The following is a 13,420-nucleotide window of genomic DNA, read 5'->3' on the forward strand; positions in this document are numbered from 1 at the left end:
GGGGTGCAGAGGAAAGCAGCAGTGCTGGCCAGACCCTGGCTTCTTCTCTAACTGCTCAGGCTGCCAGCACTCAAGGAAAGGGAAACGGCTACAGGAGCCACACCCAAACTCCTTTTCAGGTGACAGTGTCCGCTCCCAGGTGGGGAGACCTTACAGACCTACATGGGTGCCTGACGTGGGACTGGGTGTCCACGAAAAGAGAAAAGCGCAGAGATTTGAACTCTGTGGCAGTGGGGAGATGCGGGGCTGGAGTCCCTGGCAAAAGGTAAGGGAGAAACTGGTATCCCGGCCCCAGCTGCCTGAGCAGGGACTCTCAGGCCGAGTGTCACTTTCTCCCTCCTCCCTAAGCCCTGGGCCACCCAACTCTGGAACCATGATATGCTTCTGTCTTGGTCTCCCCCGTTCAACAACGGGTCCAGGGAAGAAGGTAACCGCCTCTCTTCTACCCATAACCCATGCTGTTTCCAGGAATTTGGAAAGGCAGAGACACACCCCACATCCAGCACTCCCCGGACTGGGGTCCAGGGCCCAAGCCCAGGGCTTTGTGTCTGTTGGACAGGTTGTGCCCTGTGCAAGTTGGTCTGAAAACCAGCCTGGGCTCTGCCTGCCAAGCCAGGGGTCATCCAGGCTGAGACCACCCAGAATAAAGGATACCTTTTCCCAGTTTGTACAAAGGCCCCGACAGTAGGTTTGCCCAGACCAATACAGTAATGGAGAATGTCCCAGTATTACAGGACCGTGAGTTTGCCAACCTGTCCTCACTCCTTCAGCTCCTCACCTCCCTCCGGCCCCATGGTTAGTCTTCAAGCCTCAGACGCTACGCAGGCACCCACCTGGGCCCATCCCTAAAAGGCCCATGATCCACCCCAGACATGACCTCATTCATTCTCTTCCAAATGAAGGCAGGCCCTCCAATACGGAGTGAAAGCGAGGTGGCAGGAGTGATCCAGTGAGGCTGAAAGGAGCTAGATGTGTAAGCCCTGACCCTGCTGCCCCAGCCAGGGACAGGCAATCAGCTCTGCCCCCTGGACAGCCCCACCTCCTGGCAGGATTAATTCTCAGTAAGCCTTGCGTTCTCATCAAGGATTCCCAGGAGTGTGGTCCATTTGGAGCCAGCAGCCAGGGAGTCAGGCACGGCTGGGACACAGGAACCTGAAGACATACACACACACACACACACGCACACACACGGAAGACCTCAAGCCTTCCTAGGCCTGCTGCCCCCTGCTTTCACCCACAAGGTTTGGCCTCTGTAGCTGGAGAAAGGTGCACTCAGCCAGGGAGTTAGAAGGAGGCAGAGTGAAGGCGCTGAACGGCTCCTGGCGGCACAGGTGTGGGGCAAGGACAAAAGAGGCTGTGCGGGGCTCAGGCCAGGCTCAGGAATGTGGCAGGTGGGGCTGTTGGGGCCCTGGCAAGGCGCGCGTGGGCAGGCAGCTCAGCCCGTGCCCACCCCAGGGCTGGCGCCCAGTCCTGCTCACACCCTTTCCCGTGGGCTGGGGAACACAGGTTCAGAAATTCCCACGATGCCCAGCAGCCTGAGTGGCCCAGCCCATCTCCTTAGTGAACGGCGCCTCCACAGCAGGGCACTCAGAAGGGGCAGCGCCTCAATGGTACAAAAATGGAACTTAAGATCAACTCTGAGCCCCCATCATCTTCACCCCTTGGAGAGAAGAGGAAGGGAGGGGCTCCCAGAACTCCATTTGGCTCAGGACTCAATCAGGCCACACTCCTCCTCACCCTGCAGGATGCAGCAGGACCCCTGGGCCCCCGTCCACCTGCAGAGGGTGTCTGCCAATCTATCAAGCCTCCTGAATAAACAGGGGCCTCTCCGGGAAACAAAGCAGAGTTCACTGCCTGAGCAGGACACGCACAGATTCTTGTCTGGGGTGGGGCATGAAGGGGAAAAAGGACAGGGGGATGGTTAAAACCTGGTTATTTGGTCCCTCCTCTGTTGCAAAAATTCCACTGTTGCCTATAGTCATAGCAGGGTCTCGGTGGGCAGTCAGGGGCCAAGAGCAGTGTCGCTGCTGGATGACAGTACATGTAGATGCCAAACCAGTGAGCAGCCTGGCTTCCATGACGTCATAAGTAGGCAGACCCCCCACACACACACTCCGAGCCCAGTCCCCATCCCATCAGCTCTTGTGGTCAGACCTCCAGCCAGGACGGCATGGAATGACGGAAACCGGGTGTACCTCCCCCCACAAGCTCATGGCTAGACCAGGGGAGACAGGGCAAACCCCCCCCACCCCATTCGTGAGTAATAAAAACTGGCAGAGAGTGGGAGGAGAAGGGCAGACAAGTAAGGGAGACATGGAGCAACGTAAGGACCCAAAGGCCACAAGTTCACAGTGCTGCCCTGCAGGTATCTGTCCCTCAAAAACTCCCTCAGAATTCCTAGGGAGTCAGGTGTCCCTTTGAGGGCCTCTCTGGAACCTGGACTCCAGCATCACCAGGCAGCCTTCTCCCCAGTCCTGAGCACTGCAGCCTGGGGTCCCCTCCCCAGGTCACAGATGGCCCGCGGAGCGGTCTGAACCAAACCCTGGGAACCTGAGATTGCCTAGAATCAGAGATCTGTTGCAAAGACCTCATCAGAGAGCTGCAAACCCACACATCCCATCCCAAGGCACAAAAGACCTCTCATCTCGACCCCTCCTGACTGGACCATGGCAGATCACTTTGCCAGGCGGGCCTCCCACCACCTTGTGCCTCCCCCAGACTGGGCCACCAGAAGCCCAGGATTATCAGAGCCAGGAGGGACTTGGATGTCCAGGCCCCAAACTAAGGGAAGGGGGAGATAACAGGAAAGGAAAAAAGGCACCAGGCTGACAAATTCATTTTTGCAATCGGCCCATTTCTGTTTGTCTGCTCAGACGCAGCTCTAGGCATCTGCACAAGCCAGATGGAGGAGGCTGCTATTTCTAGAAAAAAAAGGGGGGGGGATGAGAGGGGAGGGAGGGAGGAGGTGGAGGCAGAGGGCAGAAGACCGGGTCTGTTTGCCCTAAAACCTCAGGCAGACCCATACCCCCTCCCCAGCACTACCAGACAGGGTCCCCCATTCAAAATAGGGCTGGGGCCAGGGCTGGGGTGAGGTGGGGTAGGGGAGAAGAAAGGCAGAGAAAGTTTAATTAGCCCAAGTCGACTACAATAGGCCCCCTCATGGGCTGCATCAGGTTTTCATTCATGAGCAAGCGACAGTGCTCCAAAAATGCCAAGAACCGCCCCCCACCCCCCCCCAGTCCCCCCCCCCCCCAACAGGAGTGCGTCCTCTAGCAGGCTGGCTGAGCCTGATGCTGTGTTCCAGACATCCCTCCTCAAAGGGATGTGAGTAGGAAGAATTAATTATTAAAGAGCAGCTGGTACTTCGGCACCGACCGCACTCCCTCCCAAGCTCCTATAGCTGATCCCCCTCCCCCTTCTGTAGAAACACAAACTACACCCCCCATCCCCAGGCCCCATTTCTAAACACACGGCTAAGATGCCACCCCTAGGGAAGGGAAAGCAAACCTTTGTCTCTGCAGCTACTTGGAGTGGGTGGGGCATGTGATACTGCTGCCCCCCACCCCCATTACTGGGCCCAGCTACTCCGGAGGACATACTGGGGAGGAAAGGGAGGCTGGCACAGGGGGCTGACACAGGGGTAACACGTCCTCCATCCTTGCCCCCAAGAAACGTGCACCTGGTCTCTGTCCCTCTGGTCCCTGGCATGCATACAGGACAGAGTGGGGATACTGGGGGCCCAGCCCTCTAACTCAGAAAGACCCCTACCTGCCCTGTCAAAACAGAGGCCAGATTTAACTCCAAGGGGAGACAGAGCAAAGAGAGGATTCAAAAAAGGGGCAGGGGCAAACTAAGATCTCCCAAGCTTTGTGTTTAGAGGGAGAGGAAGGAGAGAAGACTGGAATGAAGAGGCAGGCAGCCCCCAACATGGCTCACCCACCATCCACAGCCCAGCCCAGCCCAGCCCAGCCCAGCCTCTCAACTTATTCCCCCTCATCTCAGGGGCCCTGGTGTCTGGAACTCCGACTGAGGACCCTCTCTGCCTCTGTCCTCTGCACCTGAAGGGGCCCAGGGCAAGACCCAGTCCCCGGCTCCAGCCCTGCAGGGCAGTCTGGTCAGGAGTGCCTCTAGCCAAGACTCCTGGATCTCCCAACGTCTGCCTCCTTTTGTTCCTCCCATCTGGGACCCTCCTCTCCTCCCAGGTGAACCCAATCATCACCATCATCACCTCCAATCACCAAAACGAATTCCAGGTCCCAGAAGCACAGTGGTCACCGTCAGAGTGGTGGGTCTCTTGAGCACCCCCTCAAAAGTAACTGCAGCTGCTATCCTTCCTCTTGGGGGACACACCTCGTTTCAGAAGACCAACGGTGCGGGTATCAGGTGGTCACCTCTTCCCCCAAATGGGGCACCCCCACCTTCCCCACTTCTCCCCCCAACACACAACAACCAGACTCCCAAATTAATTACTTATCACCCAGCCAGCGCTCATCTTCCCCCGGGCCCCAGAGAAGGGTGGGGTAGAGAAGCAGCCTCCCTCAAGTTAAAAAGCACAAGCAGTGTCCCTGCCTTTATGAGATACAGACCCGGGATTAAAAATTGGGGGGTATCCACCCCAGAGAAGGAGGGGAGATTTCATCTCTCCCTGGCTCCGTCCGGGGTGTCAGCCGGAGAAGAGGGTGGAAACAAACGCAGTAACGCCTCACGGGGGAGGGGGTGAGAATAAAGGGAGCGAGAAGTAAGGTGGGCCCGCAGGCCCCCTCCTCACGCACGGAAGTCAAGGACACAAAACCAAGGATGTGTTCTTAGGTCTGGGTGGAAGCGCTGCGGGGTGGGCAGCGCCCCTCACCTCGGACTACCCAGAAAGGAGTGTCCAGCGAAGAGGGGTCTGCATAGAATCCGGGTGCAGGGCTCAAATCGCTCTGCAACGCAACATGCGCCGCCCAGGAGGGGGCAAATCAGGCAGCCCCCACCGGTCTCCGGGCCGTTTGAGGGTGCGGGTCGCCGGAAGGTGGGCCCCTCCCTCACCTGCAGGGAATGTGCCCCTGCACAGGAGGGGCGTGGAGGGGCGCGCGCAATAACCCCGAGGCCCGGCTCCCGGGCTGCCGATGCTCCCGGGGGGGGCGGGGGGGCGCCGGCTGGCACCGGGCGCCGGGAGGAAGGAAGGGGGGCGCGGAGCGCGGCGCGCGCGCGGGGAGTCCGCGGGCAGCGACGGCAGGAGGAGGGGGCGCCGCCTCGCGTCGCGGGGCCCCGGGGGAGATGGGATCTGGGGTGGTGCGGCGCGCTCACCCCCTGCGGCTCGAGCTCCGGCTTCGCGGGCGGCGGCGGCAGCAGCGGCGGCGGCAGCAGCGGCAGCGCCTCCTCGACGGCTCCTCCATCTTTGCGGCGGCTCCTCCGGCTCCGCTCGCCGCCGCCACCAACAACAACATTCGGAGACGTCACTCCCGTCACGTGACCCGACCCAGAGCTAAAAATAGACCCAGCGCGGGCCCCCCCCCCCCAGCTTCAGCCACCACCAACTCCGCCCCTCCTTCTCGGCCCTGCCCGCCGGGCGGGGCCAGCAGCGCCACCGTGACAACTTCTTAAAGGGCCGGCAACCAGCGAAGGGTTGGGCTGGGGAGGGGGTGGAAGACAGGAGATCCGAGCCCAGTGAGTAGTGAGGGAAGGAGCGCTGCAGCGGACGCGGCCTGGCTGCTGGGCCCTGGCCTTTGGGACAGTCGACTTGCCTCCATGCGCTTCCTCGACTTCCTTTTCAAACCGTGGATGGTGCAATCGTTGCCTGCCTGAGCTTCTCCCTAACACGTCCTCCCGCGATGGGGGAGGGCAACTGGGGATGGATTCCTAGGGACTGGGAGGGCTGCGGAGGCCCCATCTAGGGGGCTGGGCTGGGGGCGGATGGCTGGGGCAGGTCCCGAACCCACCAGATGCCACCGCACACACTGCATCCATGCCAGGGAAAGAAAAGACTGGGGAAGGCCAGAGTATGGCTGTAACAGTTCAAGGCCTTCAAAAGGAAGATTTCCGGTTCCTGATTGACGCCCTCCTCCTCTACACCTCCCCTTAGGACCCAATGTGAATATATGTGGTTAAACCTAGACGGTTTGTCAATGACCCAGTCATTTCACTAAAACTATTGTAGGGAAATAAGCATTGTGTTCAAAAATAAGTATAGACGGAAAGAGGTTGTTTATAATGATGTGAAAAGTTGGAAACAACCTAAATAGCCATCAGTAGGGGATTGGCAAAGAAACTAGTGTACATCCACTCAGCAGAATACCATACAGACACTAAAAATTATGTATGTCCGTATTGACCTGAAAGATGCTCATGATACATTGTTTTCTTGAAAATCAGGTATTACAGAATTGTCCCATTATTGTAAACAACAACAAATTAGATCCAAATGTCTGAATACGTGTGTATATTAAAAAGCCTAAAAGAATATATACCAAAATATTTACCTTTTGCTTTCTTCATCTTTCTGTATATCTGAAATTTTGCAACGGTCATGTATTACTTAATCAGAAAAAGTAAATGACATAAATAAATGTTTCTGTAATGAATAATAAAGGTTCTTCCTACAGAGTATCTCATGAATCAGTCCACTCTGGCCCCACCCCTTGGTCTAAACCAGATATCCCTCACCTGAGATATCACTGGCTGCCTCTGTGACAGGTCCATTCCTGCCTCCATCCCAAGGCCCTTCCAAAGTCAGAGTGACCCTTTTAGAACACAAATCTATTAGGGGGAGGGCTTAAAAGCTTTCTAATTTCTCATTGATATCTGTATCCGGACCAGAAAAGTGGTTTCCCAACTTTAGGGTACTTACAAATACCTTTTTCAGTGGGGATGGGGCCCACAAATATTCATTTTTAATAAGTACCCCGGGGAATTTTGCTGCAGCCAGTCCTTCCTTCATACTTGGAAAAAAAGCAAATAAACAACCTAGAAGCTTCTATGTGATCTGGTCCTTTACCACCTCACCTCTCTTCCTTTAGCTGGCTTTCTCTTATATCCTTGAACTGTGTGCCCCTTGCTCCTCAGGACATTTGCACAGGCTGGGGTTGTTTTGTTTTGTTTTGTTTTGTTTTTCCCAGAATGCCCCCCTCCCTTCTTCTCTTTGCCTGGCTAACCTACTCATCCGTAGAACTCCATTAAATATCACTTCCTGAAAGTGGCCTTCCTTGGTTCTTTAGCTAAATTGATTCCCCTTGTTATATACACTTTAACTGACCCTGATAACAACTTGTAAATATGCACCTATTTGTGGTAGTATAGGTTCAGTGTCCGTGTCTTCCTCTAAACTGCAAGCTTCTTGAATGCAGAAACCACACATCTCCTCCCAGCACAGTGCCTGGAACAACAACAAAAAGATTTAATGAGTATTTGTTGAGTGAAATGAATGAGTATTAAAAGATTAGGTCAAAGCAAACACTTTATGACTAGACAATGGACTCTGAGCAGAAAGACCACCCCCACAGTCATCCCATGTCACCCCAAGACAGAGATCCTCTTGCCTCCACCCCGTAATGATGGTGCCACCCATTTGCTGTCACTCTTGATCAACCTTACGTTGTCTCTAGGGCGGTTGGGTTGGGTTGGGATTTTGCTTTCTCAGTGCTTACGTTTTGCCTCCCCAAACAGAGTATGAGCCACTTGAGAAAAGAGATAAAATCTTATTTCCTTTTGCCTTTCCAGCACCTAGCACATCACCTTGTGCATAGCAGGAACTCAGTCAAGGCCTCAGGATCCTGAAGAGTCTGGAATTTCTTCTCTCAAGATCTCAGAACATGGGGAAAGAATCTCCCTCTGTGGGATGATAGATGTCAGTAACTTTCATGGAGTACCTTGGCTAAGCACTGCCCATTTCATAGAGGAGGGGACTGAGGCTCAGAGAAGCTAACTAACTTGCCCAAAGTCACAGAGTTCATGCAAGCAAGAACTGGGATTCAAACTCAGGTCTTGGGGTGCCTGGGTGGCTCAGTTAGTTAGGCCTCTGCCTTCCACTCAGGTCATGATCCCAGGGTCCTGGAAGCCTGCTTCTCCCTCTGCCTGCTGCTCCCCCCGCTTGTGCTCTCTCTCTGTCAAATATATAAATAGTCTTAAAAACAACAACAACAACAAAAATCTCAGGTCTCGGGCGCCTGGGTGGCTCAGTTGGTTAAGCAGCTGCCTTCAGCTCAGGTCATGATCCCAGGGTTCTGGGATGGAGTCCCGCATCGGGCTCCCTGCTCAGCAGGGAGTCTGCTTCTCCCCCTCTCTCTGCCTGCCTCTCTGCCTACTTGTGCTCTCTCTATCTCTGTCAAATAAATAAATAAAATCTTAAAAAAAAAAAAAAACCTCAAGTCTCTCTGGCTCCCAAACACAAGGGACAGGGCTTGAAGGAGCTGGGCTCCCAGCATTCTAGACCTCTCTTCCAGAGGTCCCTGAAATTATGACCTCAGTCCCCCAGGGGCCAAATGCCCCAGAAGTTATATGATTTCACCATATTGGGCCCTGATGAGCCTTCAGATTTCCCCTTCTCAGGTAAGTGGGGGTTAAATAATCCTGCACTCACTCTACATGTGTTTTTGAGTACCTGGGGTAGGTGTTGGGGGTATAGAAATGAATCTGCCTTTAAGGAACTTAGAGTTCCTCACAGAGAATAAAACTGTCTTTTGTTATGACTTATAGGTCCTTGCTAGGAGCATTCCGCATGGAAACGAGGGTCATGGGGCTGTCTCATTAAATGCTGCCTCAGTGGGGCGCCTGGGTGGCTCAGTCGTTGGGCGTCTGCCTTCGGCTCAGGTCATGATCCCAGGGTCTTGGGATCGAGCCCCGCGTCGGGCTCCCTGCTCAGCGGGAAGCCTGCTTCTCCCTCTCCCCCTCCCCCTGCTTGTGTTCCCTCTCTCGCTGTGTCTCTCTCTGTCAAATAAATAATAAAATCTTTTAAAAATAAATAAATAAATAAATGCTGCCTCAGTTTACCAATGTAGAGTGAGACTGCAGATAGAATCGAGTAGCTGATTAGGGAACTTCCGCCCCAGGGATCCAATAGCGAATTTGGCTTCTTGATAGAAAGAAAGGAAATCAATTTTGGAGGAGAGCTGGGCCTTTAACCTATAGCCCGACAGGTTGGCAGCACTACTGGACTTTAAGAAGAATGCATCAGGGGAGAAGACTGAGGATGCTGAGCAACACTGCTAGGGGCTCTGGGAGTTGCAACCCCCATCTGGAATCATGAGAAATGTCCCAGCCAGTACCTGGATCAAGAGAGAGAACAAGCTTCCTCCGTGCTCAGTGGACGCTGTTGAACTGATAGCACCCATTACCGCCACACCCCTCTTGCTCACCCAGGCCTAGGCCCTCTAAAGTTAGCATTGCCTTGGGGAACCTGGCTGGCTCAGTCGGTAAAGCATGTGACTCATGATCTCGGGGTTGTGAGTTCGATCCCCACGTTGGGTGTAGGGATTACTTAAAAATAAAGTCTTTTAAAAAATTAAAGTTAAAAAGATAAAGTTAGCATTGCCTGCGGAACAGACAGGGCACCCAGTTCAAACGTGCCATCACTTCCATACTCTGACCCAGAATTTCTTATGCAGTGGAAATCCTCAGATCCATGGACAGGATTCCAGAGGCTCCGGCCAGAGTGGTCTAGCCCACAGTCTCAGCCTCGGGTGGAGCCACACTTACGTGGTCCTGCTGGCCTGCAAAGAGTGCCTGGGGTGGAAATATTCCAGTTGTGCCTAAATATAGCCTCAGGCAGAAAATAATATGGAACAAGGAAAAACTGAGCTGATAAGCCCAAGTAATACGCATTTATCAGATATTTATCAAAGGAACTATGCATTCTTTAAATCTTTTATCGATTACCAAGGGTGATTTGTACATAGACATCTTGTATCCATTCCATCCAGCAAGAACTTATTGAGCATGTTGAAAAGTTATGAGAACAGCACAGTGCAAGGTACTGTGGGGACGGCAAAAATAAATAAATAAATAAGGAAAATAAGAAAGCAGGACAGCGGGCGCCTGGGTGGCTCAGTTGGTTAAGCGACTGCCTTCGGCTCAGGTCATGATCCTGGAGTCCCGGGATCGAGTCCCACATCGGGCTCCCTGCTCGGCAGGGAGTCTGCTTCTCCCTCTGACCCTCCCCCCTCTCATGTTCTCTCTCTATCTCATTCTCTCTCTCAAATAAATAAATAAAATCTTTAAAAAAAAAAAAAAAAGAAAGCAGGACAGGAAGTGAGACAATCTGGGTCCTAGGATCAGCTCTATCATGGTGTGTTGTTGGATGAGTCATTTTCCCTCTGGACCTTGGTGTCCTTATCTGGGAAACAGGACTTGGACTTCTGTCCTCTGAGGTCTCTTTCAGTTCTGACATTCTGTGAATTCCAAATTAGATGTGATGGCAGATGTGACTATATCCAGCATAGCTCCGGACTTCAAAGTTTGGGCTGGACCTTCATTCCTTGAGATGCTTTAAGGTCCAGTCCTGCCCTTGGGCTGTTGACAATATGTTCAAGAGCCAGAAGAGAGTTTATTTCAGGGCAAACAATTCATGGGCCCTGAGGCACAAAGCAAAGGCTGTCACTGGGGACTGAGTTATGCAGAGTATAATGCAAACAGCCCCCAGGATGCCTGAGTTGGGCTCAGGTCTCCCTGTGTGACCCTGAACAAGTCACTTGCTCTCACTGGGCCTCTGTTTCTTTACCTGTAGGACAAGAGGGTTGGACTGGATTTCCTTCCTTCCAGCTAGAGACATTTCTGGATGGTCCAACAAGGTGAAGTTAAGAAGGAAGGATGGAAAAGAAGTTCCTCCTTCCTTCCTTTCCTCCCTTCCCTCTAGGGTCCTCTTCTCTGGGCTTAGGGCTGAAGGGAACTGGTTTCAGGCCAGCATCCAACACGAGTCATCTTGACTGAGGGGCGCCTGGGTGGCTCGGTCGTTAAGCGTCTGCCTCTGGCTCAGGTCATGATCTCCAGGTCCTGGGATCGAGCCCCAAGCCGTGCATCTGCCTCCCTGCTCAGAGGGAGCCTGCTTCTCCCTCTCCCTCTGCCTTTCCCCCTGCTTGTGCTCTGTCTCTCTCTCAAATGAATAAATAAAATCTTAAACAAATAAAGTAAAATAAAATAAAATAAAATAAAAATAGACTGTTCTGGGTGCAACTACCATCATTTGTCATAGTGCATTAAAAAAATACACACACACACACACACACAAATACACATTTACAGAGAAAGAGCAGAGAAAAGCTGCCAGTCCTGTGGTCTGTAGGTCCCAGGTCCCACATCCACCAAGAGCCTCCCATAGCAGCAAGGTACCTGCTAAAGGACAGCAGGTGACCAGAAGGCCTAGGACAGAGGACTATGCTTTTTAGCCCAGATCCCCCCAGGAGCCTGGAGTGGTTCACATAGGACCTTCTTACCCCTCCAGCAGCAAGCAGAGCAGGAGATCCAGGGAGATGACTGAAAAGGAAGCCTAGCCTCTCCCCCACATCCCTGCTAGGACCTGGAAGTGAGGCCCACGATTTCCTGGACGGTACAGGGTCCCTCCCTGCCTGCTCAAGAGTCAAGGCCACATGAACACAAGAGCACAAGGGACAGTTGTGGCCAGTCACGTCCCACATGTCTGCAGGTTCCTCCGGAGTGTCTTCCCTGGGCAGAGAATGCGTGTTGGGGAGGGAACAGAGGATGCAAGTGTGATCTCAGAACTTATGATCCTTTGGAAACAACAGAGCCCCCAAAAGCAAGATGGGGCAGTGGGGAAGGAGGAAGCCTGGGAGACACAGGCCTCTATAGAAGCTCAGGCAAATAATTTGCCCTCTCTGAGCCTCAGTTTCCCCTCTGTGATTGGAGGGTTGGGTCCTCGAATTCTGGAAGGCTCCCTTGGCCCTGAAGTCATGAAACAATAGAGGACAAGACGCAGTGAACCTACATGCTACATGGAGGGACATGGACCACAGCCACTCAAAAACTGGCCTAACTGTCCTCCCTCCAGCAAGCAGTCTTCAGGTGACATACACTTTGCCCCCCTTTCTTTGTACACATTTATTGAACAACTTCCTTTTGAAAGGGCTTGTCTCCTATATTATCATTCTCACAACTCTGCAAGGTAGATATTATGCCCTCCATCTTCTAGATAAGGAGAGTGAGCCCAGGGAGGTTAAGTAAGTGGCAGGGCCAGGGCACAACCCAGGCTCTCTGGGTAGAGAACCAGGGGAGGTCTCCCCAGCTTTGAGGGGGTCTTCCCCAAATAGGCAGAGACAGCTATGTCCTCTTTCCCCGGGGAACTCCTTGAGGATCCAGGACCTCCACAAGAAGTCCTAGATTCATGTGTCTGGAAGGCACATTCCATCATCCTTAAGCAGCAGGGGTCTTTGGTACGTCCATCCTGGCCAGCAGACAGCAGCAGACAACAGACTTTACCTGTACCATTTCATTTCATCCTCCAGCCCACAAGGTGGGCGTTATTATTATTATTTCATTTTTAAGATGAGGTTCAGGAGACTTTACAAACCTGCCCAAAGCCACAAACCCAGTAAGCGAAGATGCCTTCCTGGCCCAGACATCAGGAGCAGGCCCCTGTCTCTAAATTCAGCAACGGCCACGCCTGGGGAAAGCCAGCATCATGGCTTCTACAATAAGCTATGAATTTGTTTAAAAACAAAGACTAGGGACGCCTGGGTGGCTCAATCAGTCAAGCATCTGCCTTCAGCTCAGGTCATGATCCCAGGTCCTGGGATCGAGCCAGGAGCCACTTCTTGCTCCGGCTCCCAGCTCAGCGGGAGCCTGCTTCTCCCTCTCCCTGCTACTCCCCCTGCTTTTACTCTCTCTCTGTCAAATAAATAAAACCTTCAAAATAAATAAATAAAAAATAAATAAAAACAAAGACTATTTTGGGTGCAGCTATAGCCCAGGTGAGTGGGGCGCGGAGCCTGCTTGGTTTAACCACTGGATTCCACCCTCCATGAGAGGGTAAAAACCCAGTCAGGACTGAAGCTCAGCCACTTCCTAGCTGTGAACTTGGAATTTTACTTAAACTCTTAAAATCGATTTCTTCACCTCTAAAAATGGGTAACATCCTCTTCCCTGGGTAGCTAGAGACAGACAGGAGCACTTGTGTGAAAGGCTGCCCCACCGCCCAGCACAGGGTAAGCCCCACCCTCTCCCCTCCAGCCTCTGTGTTACCACTCCACGGTTCTTGGGTGGTGGATATGCTACTTACTGGCCACTCCCACTCCCTGAGCAAGGTACTCACCCTCCACACATGAAATGACTCCTGTCCCCACCTGCTCTCACCTTGCTGTTTTTAGCTCCTGAGCTCCCCATCCCACTCTCCCAGGCTTTGTAGAATTGCCCTGGGGATGGGTGGGGATGCAAGGCCCTATGTCCACCCCCAAGTCTGTTTCCCGGCTCCAGGAGCAAGGACTCCAGGCTGGGT

At 53.1% G+C, this 13,420-nt stretch overlaps 2 protein-coding genes across 5 annotated transcripts in view; one reads left to right on the plus strand and one right to left on the minus strand.

Moving 5' to 3' along the window:
• Nucleotides 1-5,446, minus strand: part of HDAC5 (histone deacetylase 5) — a 38,181-nt gene extending 32,735 nt beyond the window's left edge. For all 4 annotated transcript variants that reach the window (XM_032396470.1, XM_032396469.1, XM_032396471.1 and 1 more), the window contains exon 1: nucleotides 5,290-5,446. The gene's annotated coding sequence lies outside the window, so the exon portion shown is untranslated. The remainder of the gene's footprint in view (nucleotides 1-5,289) is intronic.
• HROB (homologous recombination factor with OB-fold) overlaps nucleotides 5,260-13,420 on the plus strand; it is a 30,445-nt gene continuing 22,284 nt past the window's right edge. The window contains exon 1 of the mRNA XM_032396465.1: nucleotides 5,260-5,451. Within this exon, the coding sequence (XP_032252356.1) occupies nucleotides 5,260-5,451 (192 nt within the window). The remainder of the gene's footprint in view (nucleotides 5,452-13,420) is intronic.

The sequence above is a fragment of the Phoca vitulina genome, unplaced genomic scaffold (genome assembly GCF_004348235.1).
Source record: "Phoca vitulina isolate PV1807 unplaced genomic scaffold, GSC_HSeal_1.0 scaffold92, whole genome shotgun sequence".
In the NCBI taxonomy this organism is placed as follows: Eukaryota; Metazoa; Chordata; class Mammalia; order Carnivora; family Phocidae; genus Phoca; species Phoca vitulina.